General features: G+C 38.1%; 1 protein-coding gene across 3 annotated transcripts in view; it reads right to left on the bottom strand.

The window, feature by feature from the left end:
- The window catches only part of ARMC3 (armadillo repeat containing 3), a 129,334-nt gene that overhangs the window by 3,772 nt on the left and 108,661 nt on the right, over positions 1 to 16,901 (bottom strand). For all 3 annotated transcript variants that reach the window (XM_033209121.1, XM_033209122.1, XM_033209123.1), the window contains 2 exons: positions 3,036 to 3,236; positions 817 to 979 (listed from right to left, as the gene is read on the bottom strand). In XM_033209121.1, the coding sequence (XP_033065012.1) occupies positions 817 to 979; positions 3,036 to 3,236 (364 nt within the window). The remainder of the gene's footprint in view (positions 1 to 816; positions 980 to 3,035; positions 3,237 to 16,901) is intronic.

Raw genomic sequence — 16,901 nt, 5'->3', positions numbered from 1 at the left:
ATTCATTGGCTCTTCCACATCTACATGTCAGGATTTAGTATGGATCAACCACTCTTCTTGCTCGGTCACCTTCTAACTGGTTTTCCTGTTTCTAGTCTTGCCCCTGCTCTAATTCATTCCCCATTCTGTTGCCTGAACAGTGGTTCAAAATGATGTTACCCCCTTGAAAACTTTCAGTGGCTACTGTTATATTTTAGGGTAATAAAATAATTACCCAAACTTACATGATGCATTATGATCTAGCATTCACCCCTCCTCTTTTCCTCATGCACGCAAACTATTCTACCTTCCTCAAATAGACCACTGACTCTCATACCTGTATTATTTTGCATAAGATGTTTTCTCTGTTTAGAATACTCTTGTTTTCCTTCTTTACTTGATGAAACCCTATGCAGCCTCTCATACTTGGGTTATATATCAGCTCTTTCTCTGGAATTTTCCCTGACTTTACTTTGGAAGCTGCAAGTCTGGTTTAGGTACCCCTTGAGTGCAGGGACTGTCATTTTAGTATCTCTGTACTCTCAGGCCCTAGCAGAGGCCCTCACCATAGTAGGTGTATGGTCACTATTGAATAAATATGCTTCTAGTAGTCTGGTGAATATATAGGCAGGTATGTGTGTGTATGCATGTATATATTCGTATATATGTATGTGTATGCTTGTATATATGTATATATACACATATGTGCCAGATATAAATAAATCTAAATGGTAGAATTAATAATATTCAGTTAAATGTTAGCAACTGGCCTACTCCAATATGATAAAGACAAAGCATTTTTACTTAACGGCAAATGAGGCAAAATACCTTACACACCTTGAAAAGCAAAGCTCGATGGTAGAAGATTCCTTTTTTGACATGTCCAATCGGTATGACATTGGATTTAAGTTGAAATTTTAGTTCACTTATGTGAAGTTCCCAGCTGAAATCAGGTATTTTCTCTTTTGTAATCTTACCACCCATTTTTTCTGCCACATACCTGTGTCAATTACATTGAGATCAAATCAGTCAATTTTAATAACTCAGGATGCTTTGAGTGTAATTACATGTAAATATACACATAAAAATGACATTTGTGGTGATTTTCATCGTGCTTTATTTTTGAGAAAGTACTTACCATAAGTAGGTTAGCATGTTTACTGTATGCAAACCACCATATATAAATTGAAATTCTAGCAATTTCATTCAATTTGAAGGAGAAAATGAGTGCTAATTTTTTCCAATATTTATAAAAAGATAAAATCAATATAACACTAAATATCAATGCAGTTTTAAAATTTTATCTTACTCTTGAAAAGTATTTTTAAATGTTTTAATCTGAAATCCAAGGAAGGAGTTGAACTAACATATGGTTCTTCTTTCAAGGAATTTAAACTCAGAGACAAGACAAACACCCAGAAAATTGTCCCATTAGATTTATGAACATTTTCAAGTTTTATATTTTTATGTTTTCTTTTAAAATTCATTTTAATTTAGAGAAAGACATGATGTGACTTAACACTGAAGTCAGAGGAGCAAGGAAGAAGAGGACGAAGCAAAAAGAAAAATAAAGTCACAGATCTGCGGGCAAGGCAGGATAAACATGGTATACTTTGCTTGTGTATTTCTCCTAATATTAGGCTCTCACTGAAGAAGTCAGTAAACACACCTGCAATACCCTTTGTCTATGAAGACCACTACATTCTTGGAGTAAGGGCAGAATTGCAATTTTTATTTTAATTTGTATTTATAAAGAGAGATGGGAGTCTCACTATGTTGCCCAGGCTGGTCTCAAACTCCTAGCTTCAATAAATCCTCCCATCTCGGCCTCCCAAAGCACTGGGATTACAAGCATGAGCTAGTGTGCCTGGCCCAAATTGCGAACCTTAAAGAAATTCCTCTTGCTGCATGAGAAACCATGCAAAGAAGAACAATGGTTTAAAAAAAGAAAAAAAAAAAAAAGAGAGAGAGAGAGAAAAAGAGTTGGTGAGAAAGCTGCTGAACTGACTGCAGTTCCACCAAGCCAGGGGTACTCTAGTGAATGCCAAGGAACCAGAGCCATGAGGACATATCTCTGCCTCTCTCTGTATCTTGGTGTGGACTCAGGTTAAGATAAGACAATTATTTGAGAATGATGAAAAGTGTTACTGATAGGAACAAAGCATGAGGAGATTTGACGTGTTCACATAAGCCAAGACAGAGTTCAGCTTGAGCCATCACTTCTCAAGGACATCAGGAACACTTCAGTAGCCAAAAATGTTCTCTTCCAGTTCTGGCTGACAAAAAGGCAATGATCTGGCAGCTGTGTTACTTGCAGTTGTCACATCCAGGTTTCATGATAGCAACTCACTGCTATTTGGAGGAGATGCAAGCTCCCACGGAGACCGCAGCTGTTGCACAAGCCAGCAGCTTACCTACTGAGTGGTGTCAGTCATGAAGCCTGTCCTCACTTCTGGTGATTCCTAACCCCTTACAGCTACCGAGTCAATTTCCAGCCTTTACCTGGTGTAATTAAACACTCTAATGAAGGAGACAACTTCACTGGCTTATACAGAGCCCTGAGCCTGCCTAAGTAGCCATTGTTTAGAATGCTCACACCCCACTTAGAGAAACATGAAACACGAAAGATCAGAAACAGATCAGAAAAAGAGACATTGGACATTTGTATTAGAAAATTTATCAGTTTACAAATAATTCACAGTAGGATTCCTTTAATTTATGAACACCCCATCCACCTGAGGGATGATTTAATTTTCAAACTTTTGATTCATAACTTCTGCAGGATCACATTGAAAGATGCTTTTCATAGTTTAGCTGAAGAAGATGACAGGCATTTTTCTTGAAGCAATTTCCAGCTCCTGTCTCTGATTCTTAGTGAACATATGACCTAAATAGAAATTAAGGACTTTTCTAATTCATTGTGTTTCTGTGTCAGAGTCAGAGTGCTGTAAGCTTCAATTTTATTTATGGTGTATTTGTCTAAAACATGGCTAAAACGTATATGTCACTAAATGTTTTTCAGAAATTAAAAACACATATATACATAGACAACTTACTTTGCAAGAACCTCAATCTGTTCCTTAATATTGGTTATGGGCAGTATTGATTTGGTAACCTCATACACGTACACAGAGAAATCAGGGTCAGAGGGAGGACACCATTCTTTGTCAGAGCTTCCTTCACTCACAAATTTTGGTACCGCCATAACCTCTTCCTCCTCTTTCACTTTTTCCTCTTCTTTTTTTCCTCTGCCTTTCCTTTGAAAGTAAACAAGGGCAATCAAGATCACATCTTCTGCTAAACAAACAAACAAATGCTCTTGGATTTCTGAGAAGAGCCTCACAGAAATAAGGTACAGTGAACCCTTGAGCAACACGAGATTGAACTGTGTGGATCCACTCATATGTGGACTTTTTTCAGTAAATACTGTTGGCCCTTCTTATCCCTGGGTTCTGCATTCCACAACCAAATGTGACTGAAAATATAGTATTTGTGCTAAGTAAAACCCACAGATGCAGAGAGCTGACTTTTCATATACGTGGGTTCCACAGAGCTGACTGTGGGTCTAGAGTATGCATGGATTTTGCTATCTGTAGGGCTTCATGAAACCAATTCCCCATCGATACTGAGGAATGACTGTATTTTATACACACATAAAGTTTTCAAATTTCCATTTTCAGTGACAATTGGAGAATTTCACAGAGTCTCTATTATGCAGAACAAACTAATTTTCAAGAGAACATTGTGTGATTGATATATATTATGAAAATCATATATTGGTCTTCTGCACAATTGCCTAGCAAGGTGTCTGGCACATGGTAGTAGGTATGTAATACATAGTTATTGAATTGGAAACAATTAGGTTGCCTCCTCAGAGAGTCTAAACCAACTACATCATCTCTTACTTCAGTTAAGACCCTCTGCAGGAATAATATGGATTGCTATTTTTAAGAAAAATTATTCAGGCCGGGCGCGGTGGCTCAAGCCTGTAATCCCAGCGCTTTGGGAGGCCGAGACGGAGGGATCACTAGGTCAGGAGATCGAGACCATCCTGGCTAACACGGTGAAACCCCGTCTCTACTAAAAAATACAAAAAACTAGCCGGGCGACGTGGCGGGCGCCTGTAGTCCCAGCTACTCGGGAGGCTGAGGCAGGAGAATGGCGTGAACCCGGGAGGCGGAGCTTGCAGTGAGCCGAGATCGCGCCACTGTACTCCAGCCCGGGTGACAGAGCGAGACTCCGTCTCAAAAAAAAAAAAAAAAAAAAAAATTATTCAAAACAAGGAAATAAAGAAAAAAAAAAAGAACAAAGACTCATCCAAGGTTTATCTAGAGAAATGTACTTAGTTTAGCACTTAATAAAAATGAAATTTTAATTAAAAGTTCTGGCCTTAGAGAATTACTAGTTAACATGTATATTTTTACATGTAGAGATGCAAATAATTTCTGTCCAATGGAAAAGATACTCTCAAAGGTTACAGTTTATCCTTCTATTGAATTCCACAATTCCCCATGCTGAACTAAACTTAGCCCAGTAACTGGAAGTGAACATCAGCACAGACAGAGAAGGCTCAATAAGATTGAAAAAGAAAGAAGAAAAAGAGAGACAGAAAAAGAGAGAATAAAGGAAAGCCCCAGTTTTAATTTTTGTTCTTTCTAATTTTTCTTCATTCTTGTGCATTCTAAGCCCATAAGGAATCCTGTGACAGCAGTGGCACTGGTGGCTCTGGGATCCTATAAGAGCCTAAAATTGCTTTATACTCTCTCAGACCTTCTGCTATTTGGCTGTAAATATGGGTGCAGTCATGGCAAGAGTGCAGTAGATCAAGGTAAATAAAGTTTTCTGGCTGGAGGACCTAAAGGGAAGCCCCCAAAGAATCAGAAAAGGCAAGAAAGATTATGGAAAAGAAGGAGCTCAGAAAAGTAACCCCATAAAATTATTTATAAATTCCTAGGCCTATCCTGAGTTGTGCATACATGGCTTGACCCTCAACAGCACATACATAGACTTTGAAAACTGAACTATAGGATAGACTGCCATCCAAGTCCCAAAGTGGATACTGGTTGGCATACGTGCAGAACCAATCCAAATAGCACTGCAAAGACTTTGAAAATTGAACTGACATGGGAATGACAATCCACAAAAGCCTGGTTGGAATTGGAAGCCTGAACTCAACTTAGTCAATTGCCTGCTAAAATACAACCCATAATAATGCAACCCAAAAATGCAACCCATAAATAAGACCCATAGGACTTATAACTTATTATAATCTAAAATTACTCATTATATGAAGAACCAAGAAAATCTCAACTCATAGGAAAAGACAATCAATAGACACCACTCCTAGATGACACAGATGTTGATTATACAGACTTTAAAAATGCTTCAAGAAGGTCAAATACTCTTGAAATGAATAGAAGTTTAAAAATCATAAAAATAAATGGAAGACATAAAAATATAATTTTGGAACTGAGAAATATGCAATCAAAAGTTTAAACGAACATAACTCCCTAAATGGATTTAATAGCATAATGAAGATAAAGGAGGAACTAGTCAATAAACTTGAAGATAGAACAATAAAAATCATCCAATCTGAACAAAATTGTTGTTGTTGTTGTTTGAGTCAGGGTTTCACCTGTTGCCCAGGCTGGGAGTGCGCTGGCTGCCACCACTTCTCACTACAGCCTCAAACTTCCAGTGCTCAAGTGATCCTCCCACCTCAGCCTCCTGAGTAGCTGGGAGTACAGGTATGTGCCACCATGCTCAGTTAATTTTGTTTTTTATTTTTTTGTAAAGACAGGGTCTCACTATGTTGCCCAGGCTTGTCTCCAACTCCTGGGCTCAAGTGAAACTCCTGCCTTGGCCTCCCAAAATGCTGGGATTACAGGTTTGAGCCACCATACCTGGATAGAAAACAAAAGATTGAAAAAAACAATTGACAGATGCTCAGGGACCTGTGGCACAGTTAAAAAGGTCTAAGATTGATGTCATCAAGTCCCAGACAGAGAAGAGAAAGGGTACAGTATAGAAAAAACACATTGAATAAAGAAGGAAAGGCTGAGATGGCTCCCTCAATTTGGTTGAAAACATAAATCTACACAGTCAGGAATTTCAGTGAATGCCAATAAAGTAAACCCAAAGAAATCTACTCTCAGCTACATCAAAATCAAGCTATTGAAAACTAAACACAAAGCAGATGACATGACTGTCTATGTAGAAACTCCCAAGGAATTCTCCAAAAAAACTACTATAAATGAGTTCATCAAAGGGTCAGAATATAAGATCAACACACAAAATCCAATTGTGTTTCATATAGTAAGTAACAAGGAACATGTGCAAATCAAAATTAAAACCAAAAAACTGAAGCATTTACAATTGCTCCAAATAAAATACTTACAGATAAACTTTGCAAAACATGTTGAATTCCTACATGATCTGTGTGCTGAATATTAAAAATGCTAAGGAAAGCAATCAAAGAAGACTTAGATAAATGATGAGACATACTGTGTTCATGGATTTGAAGATGTAACTATTAAAGACGTCAGTTCTCCCCCAAAATGATCTCTGGTTTTAATGCAATTCCTATCAATATCCCAGCGGTTTTTTCTAGACATATAATAGACAATCTTATTCTAGAATTTAGATGAAAAGGCACAGGTTTTAGGATAGCTACATCAATCTTGACACAGAAAAATAAAGTGGGAAGAATCACTGTACTTGATAGTAAGGCTTACTGTATAGCTACAGTAATTCAGACAGAGTGATACTAGTAGAGGGATAGATATATGGATGCATGTAACAGAACTGAAGACCCAGAAATAGAAATCAAAACAATACGCTCAACTGATTTTTGACAAAGGTGCACAAGCAATTCAATGGAAGAAGGATGGCCTTTTTAACAAATGGTACTGGGCCAATGCGACTTGAGGGTCCACGTGGTGATGAAACTATTCATTATCTTAACTGTGCTAGTAAAGGCATAAACCTACACATGTGATAAAATTGTATAAAACTAAATACACACATGTAGAAGAAAAGTAAACTTGAATAAAATGATTGGATTGTATCAATGTCAATATCCTAATTATGATATTGTTCTATAGTTTTCAAAATTGTATAATTAGGGTACCTGGAATTGCTCTATATTACTTCTTGTAACAGCATGTTATTACCTCACAAACATTTCAGTTAAAAACTTCCTTGGCCTTACTTTTGTCACCTTTTACTAGGCTGTATTCTGTTCATTGATCTGTCTGTCCCTTCACCAATACCACATGATCTTGGTTATTGTAGCTTTATAGTAAGTCTTAACATCAGGTAGTGATTATTTCAACTTTATGATCCTTTTTCAAAATTATTTTGGCTATCATAGTTTATTTACCTTTCCATAAAAGTTTTAGAATCAGCTTGTCTATATCTACAAAAAATCCTGCTAGAATTTTGATGGAATTGCATCAAATCTTTAGAGCAACTGGGGAAAAATGGACATTTTTGCTATTTCGCATTTTCCAATATTTGAGCATGGTATGTCTCTTCACTTAGTGATTCTTTGATCTGTTTTGTAAGTGTTTTTGTAGTTTCAATATACAAGTCTTGGACATGTTTTGTTTCACTTTCATTTTTATTTCATATTTCATTTCTGAAAGCTATTTAAAATATTTACAAAATGTTTTGTTTTCAGTTGTTCATTGCTAGCATATAGAAACATGATTGATTTTTGTATGTTGACTGTATTGACCTGATATCCTGATATATTACTGAACTCACCTATTAGTTCCAAGAGTTTTTTTTTTTTTAAGTGGATTTCTTAAGGATTTTCTATTTAGACAGTCATGTTGTCTGCAAATACAGACAGGTTTTTTTTCTCCCACACTTTCCAATCTGTGTAACTTTTAAAATTTGCCTTATTGCAATGTCTAGGAATTCCAATACACTGTTGAACCGGGGGGTAAAAACAGATGATATTTTGTCTTGTTCATGATCTTTGCAGTCTTTTACCATTAAGTATGATGTGATCCATAAATTAGTTTGTAGATGCCTTTTATCAAGTTGAGGCAATTCCCTTTTATTCCTATTTTCAACAGTAATATTTTTATTTTTATTTTTATCACATCAACATCATAAGTAGATGTTTAATTTTGCCAAATGCTTTTTCTGCGTCAGTTAGTATTAGTTGGTTTTTCTTCTTTATACTGCTAATATGATGGATTACATTGATTGACAAGCATGACACAGGCTTGCATTCCTAGGATAAAGCTCTCAAGTTGCTCAGATAAATTATTCTTTGTATATACTGCTGAATTTGATTTGCTAATATTTCATACAGGATTTAGGGATCTATGTTCATGAGGAATATTGATCTGTAATTTTCTTGTAATGTCCTTATCTGGTATTGGCATTAGAGTAACCTAATGCAAATAGATTGGCATTAAATTCTCATGAGCTGACAAGTGTCCTCTATTTTCTGAAAACAATGTGTAGAATTGATGTTAATTCTTTAAATGTTTGGTGAAATTTGCCAATGAAACTATCTGGATCAAGAGATTTCTTTTTTGAAAAAATTTTAATGAATTAAATTTATTTAATAGTTGCAGGGCTGTTATCTATTTCATCTTTGGTGAGTTTGGGTAGTTTGTAATTTTTGATAAATAATTGGTCCATCCATTACATCTAAGTTGCTGAACTAAGTTGCTTGTAGCATTTCTTTATAATCCTTTATTGTGTGTTGAGGGGTTGTAGTAATAATTCCTTCTTTCATTCCTGGCTTTGGCAATTTGTGTCCCCTCTCTTTGTTTAATTGTCATCTTTGCAGAGGTTTACCCACGTTATTTAACTTTCTAAAGAACCAGATTTTTTTTTTTTTTTGAGACGGAGTCTTGCTCTGTCGCCCAGGCTGGAGTGCAGTGGCGAGATCTCAGCTCACTGCAAGCTCCGCCTCCCGGGTTTACGCCATTCTCCTGCCTCAGCCTCCCGAGTAGCTGGGACTACAGGTGCCCGCCAGCTCGCCCGGCTAGTTTTTTTTTTTTTGTATCTTTTTAGTAGAGACAGGGTTTCACTGTGTTAGCCAGGATGGTCTCGATCTCCTGACCTCGTGATCCGCCCGTCTCGGCCTCCCAAAGTGCTGGGATTACAGGCTTGAGCCACCGCGCCCGGCCAAGAACCAGATTTTTATTTCATTGATTTTCTCTATTGTTTCTCTGTTTTAAATTTCATTGATTTCTGACCTTCATTATTTCCTTCTTTCTGTTTATGTTGGGAGTGTTTTGCTCTCCTTTTTCTAGTTTCTTGAGGTAGAAGCTGAGATTATTGATTTGAGGCCTCTTTTTGTTTCTAATGTAAGCATTTAGTACAATAGATTTTCCTCTCAACAGTCCTTTAAGTGGGCCCCACAAATTTTGATATGTTTTAATTTTCTTTCAGTCCTATGTTCTTAATTTTTTTTGAGATGTCCTTTTGTGTCCCATAGATTATTGAGAAGTGCATCATTCAATTTTCGTGTTTAGAGATTTTCTTGTTGTATTTCTGTTATTAATTTCTAGTCTGATTCTATCATGATTATTGCACATATTATGTATAATTTCAAGTTTTTAAAATTTCCTGAGGTTTTTTATATGGTTCAGGATATTTGTGAATTTTCACATGCACTTTTAATGAAATGTGTATTCTGCTGTTATTGTTGGAGTGTTCTACATATATCAGTGAGATCTTTTTGGTTGCTGTTGTTGCTCAAATCTTCTATATCCCTGCAAATTTTCCACTTAGAAGTTCTACCAGTTGCTGGGGGTCGGGGGCAGTGTTGAGGTCCCAAATATAATTGTGAACTTGTCAAATTCTCCTTTTAGTGCTATCAAGTTTTTTTTGCTTCATTTATTTTGAGGCTTTGTTGTTTGGTTCACACACATTAGATCATTATGTCTTCCTCATAGATTAATTCGTTTGATCATTAATATAATGTCCCTCTTTATCTCTAGTAATTTTCTTTGTTCTGTAGTCTAATTCATAAGATATTTTAAAACCCACACCTGTCCATCCTTTTACTTTCAACCTACCTACGTTAAATGAATTTGAAGTGAGTTTCTTTAAACAGCATATAGCTGGATCATAACTTCTTATCCACTCTGCCAATCTGTCTTTTGATTGGTTTTTATTCCTCTGCTCTTCTTTTCTTGCCTTCTTGTGTGTTACTTGAACATTGTTTTTAGGATTCCATCTTGACTTATTTATGGTTTTTTGAGCATAGCTTTTTGTATGGGTTTTTTAGTGGTTACAGTAGATATTACAATATACAAATATGGCTTATCACAGTGTACTGGTATCCACATTTTACTGCTTCAAGTAAAGTATGAAAGCCTCACCTCCTTTCAGGTGTCTTTACTTCCTTTACTTTAAAATATCATTGTCTTGAGTATCAGATGTTATACATTTTGTTTCAATCATCAAATGTGACTTATAAAACTCATGAGGCAATGGATTGTCTACTGCATGGATATATATATATTTCCTCTTTCTTCCTGATCCTTCTGGATTCTTTCATCATTTCCTTTCTGTTTGAAGAACATTCTTTAGCCAATCTGTTAGGATAGGCCTGCTAACTGTAAGTTGTTTAGTTTTCATTTACCTGAGGAGGGCTTTATTTGTCTTCTTCCTTGCTGAAGAATAGTTTCACCAGATACTTGTGGTTGACAGTTCTTTTCTTTCAGCACTTGAAAAATATGCCACTTCCACCTGGCTTCTATAGTTTCAAATAAGAAAGCCACTGTCACTTGAATTGGTGTTTTCCTATAAGAAATGCATAGTTTTTCTTTGGCTGCTTTCAAGAGATTTTTGTCTTTTGATTTCAGAAGTTTAATTATAATATACTTAGTGTTGACTTCTTTGGGTTTATCCTATTTCGAATCTTCTCTTTTTTAATCAAAAGGTTTATATCTTTCACCAAATGTGGGGAGTTTTCAATCATTACCTATTTGAATACTCTTTCAGTCCTACCCTCTCTCCTCTCCTTCTGGAACTGCAATGATATGAATGTTGGATCTTTTATTATTGTCCCATAAGTCCCTGAGGTGTTGTTCATTTTTTTTGCCAGTTAATTTTTCTCTTGGTTACATAGGTTGAGTGAATTCTACTGCTCTGTCCTCAAGTTAGCTGATTCTATCATCTGTCATCTCCACTTTATTATTGTGTCCTTCCAGTGAGATTTTTTATTTATTATATTTTTCAGTTCTATAATTTCTATTTGGTTCCTTTTTTATAACTGCTATTTTTGTTGCTGAAATTTTCTATTTTTTCAGTTATTTCAAGAAAATTTGTAATGGACTGTTGAGGCACATTCATGATGACTGCTTTAAAATCCGGGTCAGATAATTCCAACATCTGATTTACCTTCATGGTGGCATTAACTGATTGTCATTTCATTGGTATTGTGATTTACTTGGTTCCTGATATGATAGATCTTTTTTTGGTCATAATCTGGATATGTTGTCCATATATTGGGAAACTCTGGGTCTATTTATTTATTTTAGCAAGCAGTCTCCCTGGAGTTCTGCATGGACGTCCTGGACTACTTTTGTAGGCAGTGATTCCAATGACACTTTAATTTTCAGATACTTTCAGTGAGTGTATGTGTTTTTCTGCTTGGTTTAACTAGGCTGCTGGGACTCCCACTGGTCATTCCTGGTGCTATCTGAAGGAACACAAGGGGTTTCCCCATTCTGGGACTCTTTGTGAAGGATAGGTATTTCAGGGCTACAAGGACCCAGAGGCTTCCCTAGGCAGGGGCTTGTTGTGGCTGGTTTCCCCCAGCCTGCGTAAGATGGAGACGACCTTTGTGGCAAGATGTCTCCCTACTGTCATCCCCCACTCCATGTCTCTTGGTGAGGGAAGGTAGCCTCAACGCCATGGGGACAAAGGAGTGTCCTGTGCCAGGGTACTTATTGTGCTTAGGTCTTTCTTGCAGGTTCCACCCACCTGCCCAATGTTTCTCAGTGGGAGAGGGAGTCTCACGCTTATTGGGACAAAGCAGCTTCCCAGGCTGGCCACATCCTGGGCTGAGCAGGTCCCTTCTGGCCACTCCAGTATCTCTGGATGGGAGAAGCAAGTCTCAGGCCCTCAGGTACACTTGCTGTGTCTGGGTCCCTCTTGCTACTGCTTCCCAGCTGCCTTGAGAGGTCTTGGTAGGTCTAGGAGTGGACAGGGGGAAAAGGGAAGGGGTCTCTGGCTGTGAGAAGAGACGTTTGCTTACTCTAGACTCCTAGCGTTAGTGGGGCTCCAATCAACCCCCTTGTCATTGCCACTGAGTTTGCCTAGTGTTGTCAAATGACTACTAGTTGCTTTCCGTTGCTAGGCTGGGGGAACTTCTGTTAGATGAGGGAATATAAGATGCCTTGCTGCTGTGTTTTTCCCCAGTCATAGGGTCCCCAGACAGTTCACCTTCTTCCTGCTTCCTTTGGAGTTCTCCTTTGTTTGCCTCTTGCATTATTTCCAGGGTTAATAGTTCTATTTAGCAGGGAGGAGAAAAGAAAAACTAGTCTGTGTCAACTTGATCTGCAGGAAGTCATCAAGTGATTCTTGACAAAGGTACAAAGATAATTCAAGAGAGACAAATGTCGCTTTTCACCAAATCTTCCTGGAACAATTATATATTCATATGCAAAGTAAATTTCAACATAAGCCTCACATTTAATGTAAAAATTAACTCAAAATTAATGCTAGCCCTAAATAGAGAACCTAAAAGCATCCAATATTTTGAAGAAAACAAAGGAGGAAATCTTCTTGATCTAGGGTTAGCCTATATATATATGTAAACACTCTATAGATATAAATATAAATATACATATTTTTTCAAGGCATTCTTCAAGAAGCAGGGAGTTTTTAGACATGACACCAAAAGCACAATCTATAAAATAAAATTTTGACAAATTTGACTTCATCAAAATTAAAAACTTTTGCTCTGAGAAAGATACTGCTAAGGAAATTAAAAGACAAGGTACAGAGTGGGAGAAAATATTTGCAAGCCACATGGTCAACAGAAGACTCATATATAAGACAAAGAATGCTCAAGACTGAACAGTAAAAAAACAAACAGCTTCGGCACAGCAAAAGAAACTATCAACAGAGTAAACAGGCAACCTACAGAATGGGGAAAAGTATTCACAAACTATGCATCCAACAAAGGTCTAATATCCAGAATATATACAGAACTTAAACAATTCAACAAGCACAAAATGAATGACCCCATTAAAAATGGGCAAAGGACATGAACAGACACTTCTTAAAAGAAGACATACATGTGGCCAACAAATATATGAAAAAACGTGCAAATTCATTAATCATTACAGAAATGCAAATCAAAACCATAATGAGAATACCATCTCACACCAGTTAGAATGGCTAATGCTAAAAAAAATAAAAAATAACAGATGTTGGCAAGGTTGTGGAGAAAAGGGAGCATTCATTCACTGTTGGTGGGATTGTAAATTAGTTCAGCCACTGTGGAAACAAGTTTGGAGATTTCAAAGAACTTAGAACTACCATTTGACCCAGCCATCCCATTACTGGGTGTACACCCAAAGGAAAATAAATCATTGTACCAAAAAGACACATGTACTCCTATGTTCATTGCAGCACTATTCACAATAGCAGATACATGGCATCAACCTAGATGTCCATCAATGTGGTATGTATACACCATAGAATAAAATGCAGCCATATAAAAGAATAAAATCATGTCCTTTTCAGCAGCATAGATACAGCTGGAGGTCATTATCCTAAGTGAATTAATGCAGGAACAGAAAACCAAATACCGCTTGTTCTCAGTTATAAGTGGGAGCTAAACGTTGTGTATACATGGACATAAAGATGAGAACAACAGTCACCAGGGCACTGGGGGCTACTAGGTGGGGGAGGCTGAGAGGTGGGGAAGGGTTGAAAACCTACCTATTGGAATTGGGCTCGCTACCTGGGTGACAGGATCATTCATATGCCAAATCTCAACAACACAGAATTTACCCACGTAGCAAACCTGCACCTGTACCCCTTGAACCTAAAATAAAAGTTGAGAAAAAGCAAAAACAAAATCCCAATTTTAAAAAATGGACAAAATACTCGAACAGATACTTCACCAAAGAGGATATAAAGATGGCAAATAAGCACATAAAAAAAAAAAGTTAACATCATTAGCTATTAGGGAAATGCAAATTAAGATCATGATGAGATACTCCTATTTACATATTAGAATGGATAAATAAATACTAACAATCCCAAGTGCCAGCAAGGATGTGGAGCACCTGGCATTCTCATACGTTGCCGGTGAGAATGCAAAATGCTATTGCTACTCTGGAAAAGTTTGCTAGTACTTATAAAGTTGAACATACAGTTACCATATGACCCAGAATCCCACTTCCAGGTATTTACCCTAGAGAAATTAAAACTGGCTGTGTGTGGTGGCACATGCCCATAATCCCAGCTATTCGGGAGGCTGAAGCAGGAGAATTGCCTGAACCCAGGAGGCGGAGGTTGCAGTGAGCCAAGAAGATCGCACCACTGCACTCCAGCCTGCACAACAGAGTGAGACTCCACCAAAACAACAACAACAACAACAACAAAAACCCTTACATTCACACACACATGAATGCTTATAACAGCTCTATTCATGATCAACAAAAACTGGAAACAACTCAATTGTCCTTTAACAGGTGCATGGACATATACCACGGTATACCCATACAATGAAATAATACTCAGAAATAAACTACCGATACACAAAACAATTCAGAAGAATCTCAAAGGCATTACACTGTGTGGAAAGGCCAGTCTCAAAGATTACACACTGTATGATCCTATTCACGTGGCATTCTCAAAAAGACGAACAGGCGTGGCTGTGCGGTGATGGCTTGCGCATGTCATCCCAGCACTTTGGGAGGCAGAGGCAGGCGAACTGCTTGAGCTCAGGCGCTCCAGACCAGCCTGGGCAACATGGTGAAACCTTACAAAAATTAGCTGGGTGTGGTGGTGCACACCTGTAGTCCCAGCTACTCGGGAGGCTGAGGTGGGAGGATCACTTGAGTCCAGGAGGTTGAAGCTGCAGTGAGTGGAGGTTGCAGTGAGCCAAGATCATGCCACTGCACTCCAGCCTGAACTCTACAAAGTGAGAACCTGTCTCTAAAAAAACAAAACAAAGCAAAACAGAAAAACTACAGTAACAGAGAACAAATAGAGAATACCAGGGGTTAGGATTATCTGGGGTGGTGGAACTGTTTTGTATCCTGGTTGTGATGATGGTTATATAAATCTCCACTTTTGTTAAAATTCATAGAATTGTATACAGAAATCAATTTTAAAATAAACCTTGCTGTGTATTCACTTTATATTTACATGAGAGTTATGATTTTACTTTTATACAAATTATATTCTAACACTATAGATGGAATATCTGTCTTTATTCACTTTCTGCATCTCACCCTAGGGGATGCTGGTGTGACCTGATGACCTGCACCCCACTTTTTACTCTGCACCAAACACCCCTAAACAGCTTGACACAAACTTGAACATTTTCAGTATCAAAGGAGGCAATCATCGTTTTGTTAAAATACTTCTAGGCTGGTAAATAACGGCTTATCTATCATTTGTGCCTCGGCAAGGCTTACTTTCTCTACTTTCCACTGCTAGCTGAGAGCCCACATTGGGAGAACCGGCAGTGAGGCTGGACAGCCCTCTGGGAGGCAGTGGGGAGGATGTCCACAGCCACTCACTAGAGCAGCTTTGCAAGGAACTCAGGGAAATCTAGAAGGGGAAGATGCAGGGATCAGGGGAGTCACAGCCTTCTCACTTCACAGCTGTGCCAGGACGTTGCCTACCCTTTTCGAGTTTTTGGTTTTAGCTGTTTTTCCTTAATAATTACCAAGATGCAAGTCTAATAAATGATGACATTATAAATGCCTTTTTGGTTTTAAAGCACACAGGCTCTTGGCTGACGCACAGTCACACAGAGACAGATCAAGAGGCACCATCTATGGCCAAACATGACCTTGGGCAGAGGGTCTAAAAACGAATGAAATGAGAACATAAGTTTCCAGGACTTCCCACAGTTTGGTGACTCCAGTGTGAGTTGGAAGGCTGTCCTACAACCCCAGCCGGGACCACAGACCTGCTTCCCTGCCCAAGGACTTTAGCTCTTTTGCGTGATGAGAGAAGTCTCCAGCACAGGCCTGGGTGGGACTTTGAGTAGGTGAAGTTCCAACGAGGACAATGCTGTTTCTAATTCCCGACTCACGGTCAACGTGAGGGAGAAAATCTCTGATACACCTTCAGGAAAGGCAATCTTATGAATGATTAAAAAGAATTTCCTGGAATTCGGGCCGGGCGCGGTGGCTCAAGCCTGTAATCCCAGCACTTTGGGAGGCTGAGACGGGCGGATCACAAGGTCAGGAGATCGAGACTATTCTGGCTAATACAGTGAAACCCCGTCTCTACTAAAGAATACAAAAAACTAGCCGGGCGACAAGGCGGGCACCTGTAGTCCCAGCTACTTGGGAGGCGGAGGCAGGAGAATGGCGTGAACCTGGGAGGCAGAGCTTGCAGTGAGGTGAGATCCGGCCACTGCACTCCAGCCCGGGCGACAGAGCCAGACTCCGTCTCAAAAAAAAAAAAAAAAAAAAAAAAAAGAATTTCCTGGAATTCCTGAACTGTAGTTTCTTATTGCTATAAATAGAAGCATTTCTTTTGAACTTCTTTCCCCTGAAGGCTGCCAGGTTATATTAATAAGGGCTTCAGTACTTACTGATGCTGCTAGTTCATTTCCATTTTTCCAGCAGAATTTTGTCAATTAACCAGTGATATGTAAATAAATGCTTCTGTTTATTATTAAAAATAATTGTTGCCTTATCTAAATATCTACATATCTACCACACTGTTCTCCGTGATATTAG

The sequence above is a fragment of the Trachypithecus francoisi genome, unplaced genomic scaffold, assembly GCF_009764315.1.
Source record: "Trachypithecus francoisi isolate TF-2019V2 unplaced genomic scaffold, Tfra_2.0 Lachesis_group9, whole genome shotgun sequence".
NCBI lineage: Eukaryota > Metazoa > Chordata > Mammalia > Primates > Cercopithecidae > Trachypithecus > Trachypithecus francoisi.
Note: the sequence above shows the minus strand (reverse complement) of the source record. Positions and strands in the feature narration are given on the sequence as shown.